At 41.4% G+C, this 13261-nt stretch overlaps 1 protein-coding gene across 1 annotated transcript in view; it reads right to left on the reverse strand.

The window, feature by feature from the left end:
* The window catches only part of RNF213 (ring finger protein 213), a 98965-nt gene that overhangs the window by 68936 nt on the left and 16768 nt on the right, over positions 1–13261 (reverse strand). The window contains exons 10-14 of the mRNA XM_088138383.1: positions 11973–12214; positions 9293–9499; positions 5372–5555; positions 3140–3189; positions 811–964 (exon numbers count right to left, since the gene is read on the reverse strand). Of these exons, the coding sequence (XP_087994509.1) occupies positions 811–964; positions 3140–3189; positions 5372–5555; positions 9293–9499; positions 11973–12214 (837 nt within the window). The remainder of the gene's footprint in view (positions 1–810; positions 965–3139; positions 3190–5371; positions 5556–9292; positions 9500–11972; positions 12215–13261) is intronic.

Raw genomic sequence — 13261 nt, forward strand, 5'->3', positions numbered from 1 at the left:
AACTTACAAAATATAATACTACATTAAAACAATTAAAAACATAAACAAAACAAACAAGCCAGCTCGGACTAAAAACAACCATGAAAACGCAGCACAACAGCACCCTGCAACACATTAACCCCAAGCCTAGGACCAAAGCCAGGTTTTAAGGGTTTTTTGGAACCCCAGGAGAAAGGGGTCCCTCCGTCTCTGGTGGGGATGCTGTTCCAGAGGGCGGTGCCGCAGAAGAGAAGGCATGCTTCCTAGGTCCCTTAAGATAAATCTTGCCAATGTGACTGACGTACAATCCGCTTACTTTATTTCAACTATAATCCTAAAATGTTTGGAAGGATAATCCAGGCATCACAGAATGATGCATTCCTCCTACTGAGATCTGTGAAATTTGAACATGGAAGGGAAAACCCAGACTTCAGGTCCCTCCCTGGAAGCTTCTTGGGGTCTCCATGGCTATTTCCTTTGCATGTCAAAATAGGGAAGACTAGGTATAGTTAAATCCAGTGTGCCCCTAAGCAGTGCCAAATCTATGCCAGGTCCGATTGTAAACTAACTGTTCTCATCCCATCAGGGTTGTGAATTTCAAGTCAAATTACTTTGTGAATTTTAAACTCCTTTACTTTTGTCTGACTGAACTATTACAAAACAGTGATGGAACTTCCGTGCTGGCTATGCGTTTCATATAACTACCTCCCCAAAACAAAGCTATTTGTCCCAGTGAATTCCCCCCATAAGTGGTCAGTCTCAGGGGGATCCAGAGAATCTTTTCCCCACTCATCTTGATGAACTACTAAAGGGCAAGAGAGAGAAGCTTACCTCTGCAGGCTTAAGTGCAAGAATCGCTGAAACAATCTCAACTGCTGTAGCTAGTAACTTGTATTCTCTTATTGCCAGGACTCGAGTGCTGCATATCTCATGAAGTTTTTGACAGACAGAAGCGGAGCAGCTCCAATCATTTTGCTGAATTATACTGAATTGTAGAAAAATTACATATTTTTGCAATTAAGAGACACCAGAAATGCACATTAAAAATACACATAACAAAAATGACTCAGAATGCAAAGCGATACTTGCAATGAAAACTTCACTGTATAAGCTTAGTTCATCTATGAGCTTATAAGGAATGTAAAATACTTCTCTTCATCTTATTAAATGCATTTACAATACTATTTATATATATATTTTCATTTTTATATGTCAGGTTTGTCACCGTCCATCTAATAGTACCAATATTAGGATACTTAAGTACATGGCACCCCATCATTGCACTCATTTTGCAAACTAGGAGTTCTTCTTTAGAAGCCATTTTGTGAATGCAAACACTACTCACAAAATTCCAAATATGTTTCAGGACTGGAGAACTGCCTACTATCAAAGTTAAGCCTAAAACAGAGGCCTAGCAAAATACAGGTAGTCCTGGGATTATGACAGCAATTGGGACTGGGGTTGCCATCGCTAAGCAATGCTATCATAACGTGCAACATCACGTGACCACACTGCTTAGTGACAGCAGTCCTGGTTGCTATCACAACCCCAGGATTGCATGGGTCATTAAGTGGGAAGAGGTGGGAGTTCCAGGTAAGGAGCATGGGCCAATGGGGGGGGGGGGCTGCTGCAGGGAAGTGCTGGGAAGCATGGGAGGGCCGGCAAGGGCAGTGGAAGCGACTTACAGGAGCAACTTGCAACCTTCCCTGGCAGCTTCCCCATTGACTTTGCTTGTGGGAAGCCAGCAGGGAAGGTTGCAAATGGTGTTCATGTGACTATGGCTTGCTGTGACATCGTAATTGCGAGCCAGGTGCCCAGATTACAATGGTCGCAACTTCGCAGACTGGTTGCAAGTCCCCCTCATCCAGCACCGTCCTAATTCTGAATGTTCACTGACATGAGTGGTCATAAGTCAAGGACTACCTGTACTCTGTAACTAGAATAGAGATATTAAATAACCTTTCCTAAGCAACTTTGTCACAGAATGAGATCAAAAGCAGGTTTGACATTACAGCTTACCTTCCCAAATCAGAGAGATACCCCCATCACAGATAGAAAATTGTAAATGACTACAAAATGCATTCATTTAAATTACAACAAACATTCTCTGCAGTTCAATGGGTTCTTTTTATAAGCACGTTTTCTGGCACACGTCTGGTGTTTTTTTGCACAATACTGGTTTGGAATTGCATAGGTTGATCAATGAAAAGCAGATGCATGATTAGATCAGCTTCGACGAAGAGCAAAACCAGAGGTTCTTTCATTTCTTAAATTTATTAAATGAAAAAAACACTGAGACAGCAGGTGGCTACATGGCACCCAGGGGCACCAGAATGACTCTGGAGAGGCTCCACAAAAGATGACTGAAACATTTAATATTCTGGTAATATTTTTGTGTACCCAGGCTGTTGTGCATGATCACACAACACAATGATGCCTGAGGCTGAAAATGCTTCTGACTCTCTTTGTCTATGGAAGGGACTAAGATTTGAAAAGATTCCAACCGGAGGGAGAGTGAGGCCAATTTTATGTTTCTCCCTTCCTCAAAACCACTTCCCACTTTGTTCTAGATGGTCTCCAATTCTCCTCCTCTAGTATCCTAACTGTGACATACTAATCATGACATTGTCGTACATGGAGGTGGCATGCTAATGTTGGTAAATAAAAAAATAAATCTTTGTAACTTCTCTTAAAACATTTTTATCCACTAGTATTTATGGTTATTAAAATAATATGGAATCTTTGATGACTAGTAGTTTGTGGATCATGAGCAACCCACTTGACAGAACACTTTTATCTTGCACAGAGCCATCACGCTACCTTGAGACAGCGAGGGCCATGGTAGAAGTCTGCCATTTTGCCTCATAAGGCGGGGTCACACTTTTGGTCAGCAGGTCAGTTTTGCAAATGGCGGCTTCTGGGTATGTTTTGTCTAGAAACTGCACACACATCAGCTGTTCATTCCAATACCTGATTAAGTGAAGTACCTCCTCAAATACCTGAGCAGATCTAGTTATGATATCCACTGAATTACCATTGTCAGCTTGACAAAATAAGCTACAAAAAATAATTCACCATCAATTTTTCTATTGTTTACTTCAGTGAGGCATGTTCTAAATGAATGCTTTTTAAAAGAAAAGTATATGCACATTTTACTTACATATTTTTCTCTGACAGGATGTGCAACACCTTCCCTAAAAGTTCTTTCACCTAAAACAGAGAAAAAAGCTCAGTCAGATAAACAAATCACTGTTTTAGACAAACATCTCCCAATCAAGTGTCAATGCCTAGCTTTATAGTTTGCTGCCTAAAGGGGTATGTGTGTGTGTCTCTGTGTGTTTTGCTGTGGCATCTGAATCCCTCCATTTGTAAGAAACACATCTTGCCCTGGAGAAGAGCTGGACAATTAGCATATCTAAACATACAGTACATAACAACTTATATCTTCTTTCTGAAACCCATGCACTCATTTTGCCAGAGAACTGAGCCTACAACTCATTGTTAGCTACCGACGGGCAAGAGGAGAAAGTAGCAGTCCTGTATACTGCCTTCTGAGAGAAAGATGCAGAGAGGAAATGTCTATGTACAGAATGGTGGCAATAACAACCAGAGAGACCACACCTCATGGATTATGGGAGGCTTCAACAATGGGGATTGTGGGAGGAAGACTTAGAGAACCCACTTGTGGATGTCATGGAGGCCAAACCACCACAACCCTGTGTGTAACTCTGCAAACACATGTTGTGGAAAGCAGCAATTCAAACAAAAAGAGTGAGCCTAAATGAATATGAAGGGTTTTTCTTCTTCTTTTCTCTTGGTTGGGAAGTTTATTTCAAAGTGGATATTCATTTCTTTCTTTCCCCTTTCTTACAAGTTTCTTTGAATCCAATATCCATCTCATTAAAGCTAGAATTGTGCAATTTTTCCCCTTCTTTTATTTTCAAGAAGAAGAAAAAGGGAAGGAAACAGATGACCAAATTCACACCCAAATCTCTTTTTTTACCCGTTATCATTAACTCATAAATATGTCTAAGTGTCCCCCTGCAGAGAGTCATGGAGAATGCCTTAAAGGAAATGTTCAGAAGCTGTTACAGAAACGAGGGCAGAAGCATTCCTCAAGTCCTGGGAAAGGATAAAGTACTAGAAAGAGACTCAGGCTGGCTCCTCCCTGACTCAATGGGGTATAAGAGGGAGGGAAAGTAAAACACAAGCAGACTTGGAAGATTCTCTTACTATAGCCTAACTCAATAAAGTAGAGTTATAATCTTCCTATGGAGTCGATTTCTTGATCTGGTCTACTTTGTAGGGCTGACACCCCCTCAACTGCAGGAAGAACAACCACAACTGATCTGGCAGGGTTTCCAGTGACAACTCTCCTTGACTCTGAAAATAAGGATTCAGGGGACAGCAACCCAATGGGATTTACACTGGTTACCCCCGCCCACACTCTGAATCTGATCCACAGACCAAGACCAACTAGCAACGGCATGGCTGGGATGAAGGCCTTCCGGGAGACACAACAATCCAGGAATTATCAGAAAGTGTTTTATCCCCTGTAGAAAGTAAGCAGCTGAAGTATTCTTTTTAAGTCTAGAACAAGATAACATTCAGAAGTGGCTCAAGGAGGTGCCTCCCTAATTCACTGAAGCATAAGGGGAAGGGGGAGGTACAGCACAATCAGACTTGCAAGTTTCTGCTATTACTTCCAATGTCAATAAAAGAAGTTTTAGCCTTCCTGGAGCTGATTGCCTGGGTTTGGTCTACTTAGTGGGGCTGATACCCCCCCAAGGAATACTGAGAGCCACAATATATAAAAAATGGAAATTCTATGCAGACAGTATTTCCTTAAGGGTACAGAGTTGCTTATGACCCTTATTCTGAGCTCATGGGGTTGACCTGGTTTTGCCTGAGGCTGCCAAATCTGGCTCATTACTACCCAAGTGAACGAGATGTATCTGCCTATATGAAATTCTGTGACATATGCCAGCACATGGAGTACTGTTCTGATAAGAATAAAGCCCCTTTGCAGCCTACTGTTAATACGGGACCCTTCCAAAGGCGAATGGTGGATATTGTGAGTCCAGTCTGTCTGAAGATACCCAGGGCAAACAATATGTCCTCACCTGGGGAGGTTATTCTACCCAGTGGCCAAAAGTAGCAGATGTATGCCAAACTGATGTCAAATCTGTGAGTCAGGCCTTAATGGACGAATTTACTAGAACAGCTTGGCCAACCAAAGTTCTCATACATGCTGACACATACTTCATATCAGGAGTAACCACAAACCTATGATAAACCTACGGGTTGTGCATGGGATTAAGCCTCTGGTAATCTATCCTTTGATATCATCAGAAAAGATGATTAAAAATGTTAATTAGAAATCAGAACAAACCTGACAGCTACGAAGGTCCATTTTCAACCTCAGTCTATAAAAAGTTCCCAGAAGACAGTCCAATGGATCAGGAGAACAGCAAGAGATAAATTCCACCAGGTCCCCCAGTGGTAACAAGCAGAACCAGGATCTAAATAATGTTTGGCTTCCTTTCAGCAAATGCTTCTTTTGCATCATTACATTCCTTTTCAAGACACAGAAAAGCATGACAATTACACAGAAATGTGAATAAAAACATGGCACAATGAATATTTTCTGTATTTCTACTTTTTTTAGGAGCTTCAATCTCAAAATTATATGGAATGTGAGGAACTATGAATCCATAGTCCTAGAACATTAGAAATTTCAGGTTGGTTTTGCATTTATCAGCTGCTACACCCAAAAGAACTGGGTTTGCTGACTCAGAAATGACCAAGAAATGTACTTAAAGAAACTGAATTAAGAAAGTTTCAAAGGGGAGTAAACAAATTCCGAGACCAAATTTAGCCTTGAAGGCTACATTTTCATTTCAAAAAGTAATCTTTTTCAAGATATGGAAGTAATCAATACATTGATATTTTTTGTCTTCTTTATTATTTCCTCTAATAATGAACTCAGCACTTACTGAGTGCTACTAAGGCTGCATCTAAAATAGGACCTTGAGAAGCAAGAGGTACCTATTAGTAGAGGTGAGAGACCCCAAGTTTGTAAAAGTGCAAAGATACAGTAGTTTAAATACCGCATTTGGGAAGAGACTGACATTCCAATAAGTACCATGATATGTGGGAATGATTTTGGGAGACAAGGTGGAGAGATGCAGCCAAGGGAACTGTCAGATAAAAGTCAACTTGGCCTACTGCAGGAATCTGGGTGGGGCAAGAGGCTCAGAAGGGACTCTCCCTAGTTTCTTGGGCTGTAAAGGTGATGGGGGGGGAGAGATGTACTTTGAGATTTGCAAGGTTGATGTCAGCCTTGCGAGGTAGACCAGACGGGAAATACAAACAGATGAGCTAATTCTACTTTATTTTAAGGTTACATTAACAGAATCTTGAGGGGTGGGGACAGAGTCCCCATGCCATAGCTGGGGGACACCTGGGGACAGTAGTGGTGGGGCGGCAGGGCAACAGTGGATAGGTGGTGGCTGCAGAATACAGCGGCCTCCTTATCTCAGCCATGCTACGCAAGGCAGCCAAAAGGGCAGAGATGGGGGAGATAGGTGGGGGGGAGTTGAGGTGGAGGCAGTTTGTGCAGGGCAGGAGAAGCATGAGGTCCTCCCCTAATAACTGCACACGGGACTGTCATCACTAAGCAGCAGGGTCATGTGATGTTTCGCTTAATGACCGCTTCACTTAGCAATGGAAATTCTGATCCCAATTAGGGTCGTAACCTGAGGACTACCTGTATACCTCATGTGTCACACAAGGCAAAATCAGACACTTTAGGAGTACAGTTTTTAAGGGGGAAATAATTGACCTAAAAACAGTAATTAGAAGCAATTTCAATGTTCACAAATATTTTGATGCAATCACCAGTTGGGTACGATGGGAGGGAATTTAGAACTTAATATTGTTTTTACTGATTCTTCTCTTTATTATTTTATTTTCTCCTTTCCTTTCTCCTTTACATGATTATCTGCATTTATTTTTGGAACAATGACAAATGGTAACAATAGCAATATTAATGTTTTAGTTATAGAGTGTAAGTTATTTCTTAAGATGATATAATGAACCTAATTCTATATATTAATTAACAAAATAATGAAATAATGACTTTTAACTTTTATGATAATTGTAAATCCTTTATTTACTGATTCATCCACTATTCTTCATCCGCCATGTCTTTTCCCTCTTTCTTCTTTTATGTAGTTTAAAAAGAGAAAGAGGGAGAGAATGCCATAGACTTTTTGTAAGTTTAGCCACCTCCATTACAGAAACTACATGTTCCAAAATTGATAATAATTCAAATTGTTGTCTTTGGATGGATGCATTGAATCTGAAGGCTCTTTGGACTACAGCAGGTGATAAAAGAGATCCAATCTATGTCTAGTTTGAACAAAGTACTCTATAGTTAGTACTCCAATTTCTATCCAAAACAGCCAGCTTGTTATATTATTACAGGTAGTCCTCGCTTAATGATCATTCGTTTAGTGACTGTTTGAAGTTATGAAGCACTGAATAAATGGTAGTTACGATCAGTCCTCAAAGTTATGGTCACTGCAGTACCCCTGAAGTCACATGATCAAATTTTGTGTGCTTGGCACCCCGCCTGCAATTATGACTGCAGCATATCCTTCAGTTCCCCCCCCCCCCCGCTTATCTCCCCACCATCTGTACCCTACGCCGCTGGCCGTTGCCATCTTCTTCTTGCTGCTGGCCCAGGATTTAGGCACCCCACACCACAGCCCCAGGATACACGTGGCGAGCAAGAACTTTGTAACACCTTGCAACGCAGCCCTGGGATGCTTGCGGTGAGCGAGGCCTTGCTCGCCACACACATCCCAAGGTGCCTCAAAGGCCTCATTTGCTGCATGTGTCACAAAGGCCTCAGTGGCCACACCCTTGCCCAGCACCTGGCTCTTGGACCAGCAGCAGCAGGACAAAGTTGGTGTAATCAGCTGGGGGGTGGCGGGGGGCAGCAGGAGTAGGTGGTGGCGGCAGAGCGCAGGGCAGCCAAAAGGGCAGAGATGGGGAAGACAGGTGGTTGGGGAAGTTGAAATGGAGGTGAGCATGGCAGGGTAGCACAGCATCGTCTGCCAAAGGGAGCTCGCCAGGACCGACCGGGGAGGAGACAGTGGGATAGAGCCGGCCGTTCACGCAGGGCAGGAGAAGCATGAGGTCCTTGCCTAAAGACAGCACAGTCCTTGCCTAATGACCACAACCAGGACTACCAGAACGGCAGTTGCTAAGTGGTGCGGTCATGTGATGTTTCACCTAACAACCTCTTTGCTTAGTGACAGAAATTCTGGTCCCAGTTAGGGTCACTTGAAGACTACCTGTAGAGCACCACACGGCTTTAGGTCCAGCCTTCCAATCTTTTGCTGTTACCTGCTTTGTCAATGTTTCTGAAAAAATCATTACTGTTTGCTAAACAAAGAGCACCATATTTATTCATGTTTCTTGTTGGATCTTTCTTTGCAGTCCATATTTATTTGTTTATAAAACTGATTATACATTTTGACTCATTAAAAAATAATCCCAAAGCATGACTACAATACGGATTAAAACAGAACAATGTCAAATTACAAAAACGAAAGAAAAATGATTCCAAAAACATACACGGCAGCGCAGATGTGTAGGTTACTCTTTAACTGACACAAAAAGTCCACATGCTTTGGTGCCAAACATAATTGAGTAGAAAGGAAATGGCTGTTTAAAGCCCTACTCTTTCAGTTCCAGTCAGCATGTCTATTTCTGCTTTAAAAGAGAATTCATGATGCATTCTGGCAAAGAAAATTTTGATCAATTATATTAGTTACTTAATAGTAACCATCAGAATACTTTACCAAAATATGACACTTCCTAACTGGTAGTTACCATTTCAGAAGTACTTCCTACAAGGCATAATGTTCTCTTATATCACAATATTGTTTGATAATACTCTCAATTCTTTCTTGAAACCTTTGCATGCACCCCAGTAATTTAGTCAGTCATTTTATGAACTAATCATGCAAAAAGTTCCACACCACTGGAGAAGCTTTAATTATTCATGCAACAATTGATAACTTGTTATTAACATCATATTGTTTGTGAGGGTCACAAACATTTATTTTCTTGGGAGGTCACATTGCCGAATGGCACTCTTTCTATTTCTTGGAATCAAGCTTTCCAGTCTATAAATACTGAAGGTCCATGCCTTAGCCCAAATCAACTTAAAAAAAAAAAAGCAGAAATCATTTCAGAAATCATTTCAAAAATAAAGATAACAACAGGCTGAAAAACTTACTTATCCAAGTTTCTTTTTGGATCTCTGTATTTAAAATACTGAATACCTTCCAACCTTGCCCATTTCTCTTCCGATTCAAGGCAAGTCCTAACTTTATATTCAGAATCACCCACAGTAAACAGGTAAAGAATTGGGAGTGTCCACACCCACTGTTGAATGTCTTCTTCAATACAGCTATTACAGAACATTATCAAATTCTGCTCCATACTGAAAGAGATAGAAGAAATTAAGATCTACTAAAAAAAAGGTTTTATCAGAATCTCGCTGTACAAATTAGCTTGCCATTCTTACTTCCAACAGTAATTCAGACAAAGATCCTGAGAGGGAGGGAAAAGGTTATGTTTTCCACCTCCCAAGAGGTGTGCGTATGTGTGTATGTAGGAAATGTATTTTTGTCTGTAAGAGAGACCATGAAGGAAGGGATCTATTAATTTTACAAATAGGCTTGTTTTATAAACAAATTTAATAGTAGTTAGCAATTCAATTTATACATACTATACATACATACATACATACATACATATATTGGCCTGGCACTGCATTTTTTTTGAAATGTGGCTTTTAGCAGATATGCGTATTTATATATGTCACATGACAGCCAGCATGGTGCAGTGGTTAAGATGCTCGACTGGCACCAAGAAGACTCAGGTTCAAGTACCCTTTCAGCCATGGAGGCTCACTAGGTGATTCTGACCCAGTTCATCTCTCTCACCCAACCTACAGTGGGGCAAAAAAGTATTTAGTCAGCCACCAATTGTGCAAGTTCTCCCACTTAAAAAGATGAGAGAGGCCTGTAATTTTCATCATAGGTATACCTCAACTATGAGAGACAAAATGGGGGAAAAAATCCAGAAAATCACATTGTCTGATTTTTTAAAGAATTTATTTGCAAATCATGGTGGAAAATAAGTATTTGGTCACCTACAAACAAGCAAGATGTCTGGCTCTCACAGACCTGTAACTACTTCTTTAAGAGGCTCCTCTGTCCTCCACTCGTTACCTGTAGTAATGGCACCTGTTTGACCTTGTTATCAGTATAAAAGACACCTGTCCACAGCTTCAAACAGTCACACTCCAAACTCCACTATGGCCAAGACCAAAGAGCTGTTGAAGGACACCAGAAACAAAATTGTAGACCTGCACCAGGCTGGGAAGACTGAATCTGCAATAGGCAAGCAGCTTGGTGTGAAGAAATCAACTGTGGGAGCAATAATTAGAAAATGGAAGACATACAAGACCACTGATAATCTCCCTTGATCTGGGGCTCCACGCAAGATCTCACCCCGTGGGGTCAAAATGATCACAAGAATGGTGAGCAAAAATCCCAGAACCACACGGGGGGACCTAGTGAATGACCTGCAGAGAGCTGGGACCAAAGTAACAAAGGCTACCATCAGTAACACACTACGCTGCCAGGGACTCAAATCCTGCAGTGCCAGATGTGTCCCCCTGCTTAAGCCAGTACATGTCCAGGCCTGTCTGAAGTTTGCTAGAGAGTATTTGGATGATCCAGAAGAGGATTGGGAGAATGCCATATGGTCAGATGAAACCAAAGTAGAACGTTTTGGTCTAAACTCAACTCGTCATGTTTGGAGGAGAGAGAATGCTGAGTTGCATCCAAAGAACACCATACCTACTGTGAAGCATGGGGGTGGAAACATCATGCTTTGGGGCTGTTTTTCTGCAAAGGGACCAGGATGACTGATCCGTGTAAAGGAAAGAATGAACGGGGCCATGTATTGTGAGATTTTGAGTGAACACCTCCTTCCATCAGCAAGGGCATTGAAGATGAAACGTGGCTGGGTCTTTCAGCATGACAATGATCCCAAACACACCGCCCGGGCAATGAAGGAGTGGCTTCGTAAGAAGCATTTCAAGGTCCTGGAGTGGCCTAGCCAGTCTCCAGATTTCAACCCCATGGAAAACCTTTGGAGGGAGTTGAAAGTCCGTGTTGCCCAGCGACAGCCCCAAAACATCACTGCTCTAGAGAAAATCTGCATGGAGGAATGGGCCAAAATACCAGCAACAGTGTGTGAAAACCTTGTGAAGACTTACAGAAAACGTTTGACCTCTGTCATTGCCAACAAAGGATATATAACAAAGTATTGAGATGAACTTTTGATATTGACCAAGTACTTATTTTCCACCATGATTTGCAAATAAATTCTTTAAAAATCAGACAATGTGATTTTCTGGATTTTTTTCCCCATTTTGTCTCTCATAGTTGAGGTATACCTATGATGAAAATTACAGGCCTCTCTCATCTTTTTAAGTGGGAGAACTTGCACAATTGGTGGCTGACTAAATACTTTTTTGCCCCACTGTACCTCACAGGCTTGCTGTTATGGGGAAAACTGATAAGATTTATAGACAAGCAACAATTTGAGCAATTTATGTCACGAAAACTACACTGATCTTCTCAGAAACCTACCACATGAAAAAAAAAAAGCTCTAGTGCCAGACATGCACACACCCACATATCAACTAAAACAAAGCAGCAAATAGACCTATTCAATTCATATTAAAACAAAAAAAAACAGCAGACATATGACATGCATAACACACCCGCTTCCTTGCCTTCCCTTCCTCCCAACTAAACCCACCATCTTTCTACCATAACTTTCAGCACCCCGACTCCACCCTAGATTCTTTCCATATTCCCCAAAGTCAGGTTACATACCCCTGACACTCTGGAAACATCTCTCTGAAGCACTTGGCTTCATTTGCTATTTCTGCTGGTGATTTCTCCAGACAAAGAAATGTGCATAACGGTGCCAGTTCTTTTTTGGATAGCGGAATGTTGTAATCTTTGCATAGTGTAAGGGTGATCAGTGCTAGGCCTAATTTGTCGCACGCTGAAGTGTTCTGGTTGAGAAAGCAATTGGATTCTTCCATCAAGTAATTCACAATCACCTTTTGCAACTTTAAAAGAGAGAGAGAGAGAATTGCACCTTTAACCATGCATCATATTAAGGCATAAGCCATAGCTAAAAAACAGAACATCTAGGTGCATACATTGTCCTGAACCTAACCCAAAGAAATCACATTATAGATTAGGCTACGTATGAAGAGAGTTTACCTTTTTGCAGCAGTACGTATGTACGGAGGTTAATTTCCTGTCCATGAAATGCCTGAAATTCCTGCTGCAGCCAAACCACAGGTATACAGTAGCCTGCTTTTCTTGTCTATTTGCCTGTTACAACAGTGACTGGCCAGGTTACTGGCTTCATAAGCCAAAGTACAGGCAGAACGTCCCAACAATACCCTCTCGTACATTTAGTTGATTTAGATTAAGTCAGAACTCCCTGATATGTCCAAACTAGGGAATTCCGGCTTCAGGTCAGTTTCCCAACTTACAGAGGACAGGAAATTGGTTTAATTCAAGCTATTAATCTGTTAGGCTGTATAATAGCTCTCTGTTTCTGGAATAGTGATAATGCAGAGGTGGTGAATCAAACAATTATCAGACTCAAGGGTCCAACAGATCTAAATGATTTCCTGGATGTACTGGGTGATTTGCCATCTCATCCGTCTGCAATGCTGTCAAATCCTGCCATGCTCTAAAACCCAGGCAGCAAAATCTATGCTGCTACCAGGCTTCCAGTTTTAATACAAAGATGAGAATGATGAAGCAAAAGAGATGACAGAGCACAAATGGAAGAAACCTCGGGACAAAATGTTGCATTGTGTGGTCTATTCCTAATCGAAGCAGTAGAGGAAGTGAACAGTGCTTGCTTGTTTTTATTGCATCTGTTGAAAGTAGTTCAGCACCTCCTTGGCTGGGATGCTGGAAGGGAGAAAAATCAGTAGCTGACAGGGAACAATTTGTACCACCTGTGTAATTAATGTCAATCACATCTTCCTCAGCTTGGACTCCAGTATTGGGACAGGTCAGAATATGTAATTTCTAGACCCATTTGTCCCATTATTGTAGAATTCTTTCAGTTCGTACATGCTGAGGGCACGGCC

This window comes from Python bivittatus, unplaced genomic scaffold (assembly GCF_059951505.1).
Source record: "Python bivittatus isolate LINGU-HERP-01145 unplaced genomic scaffold, Pbiv_v1 ctg000220_np1212, whole genome shotgun sequence".
NCBI lineage: Eukaryota > Metazoa > Chordata > Lepidosauria > Squamata > Pythonidae > Python > Python bivittatus.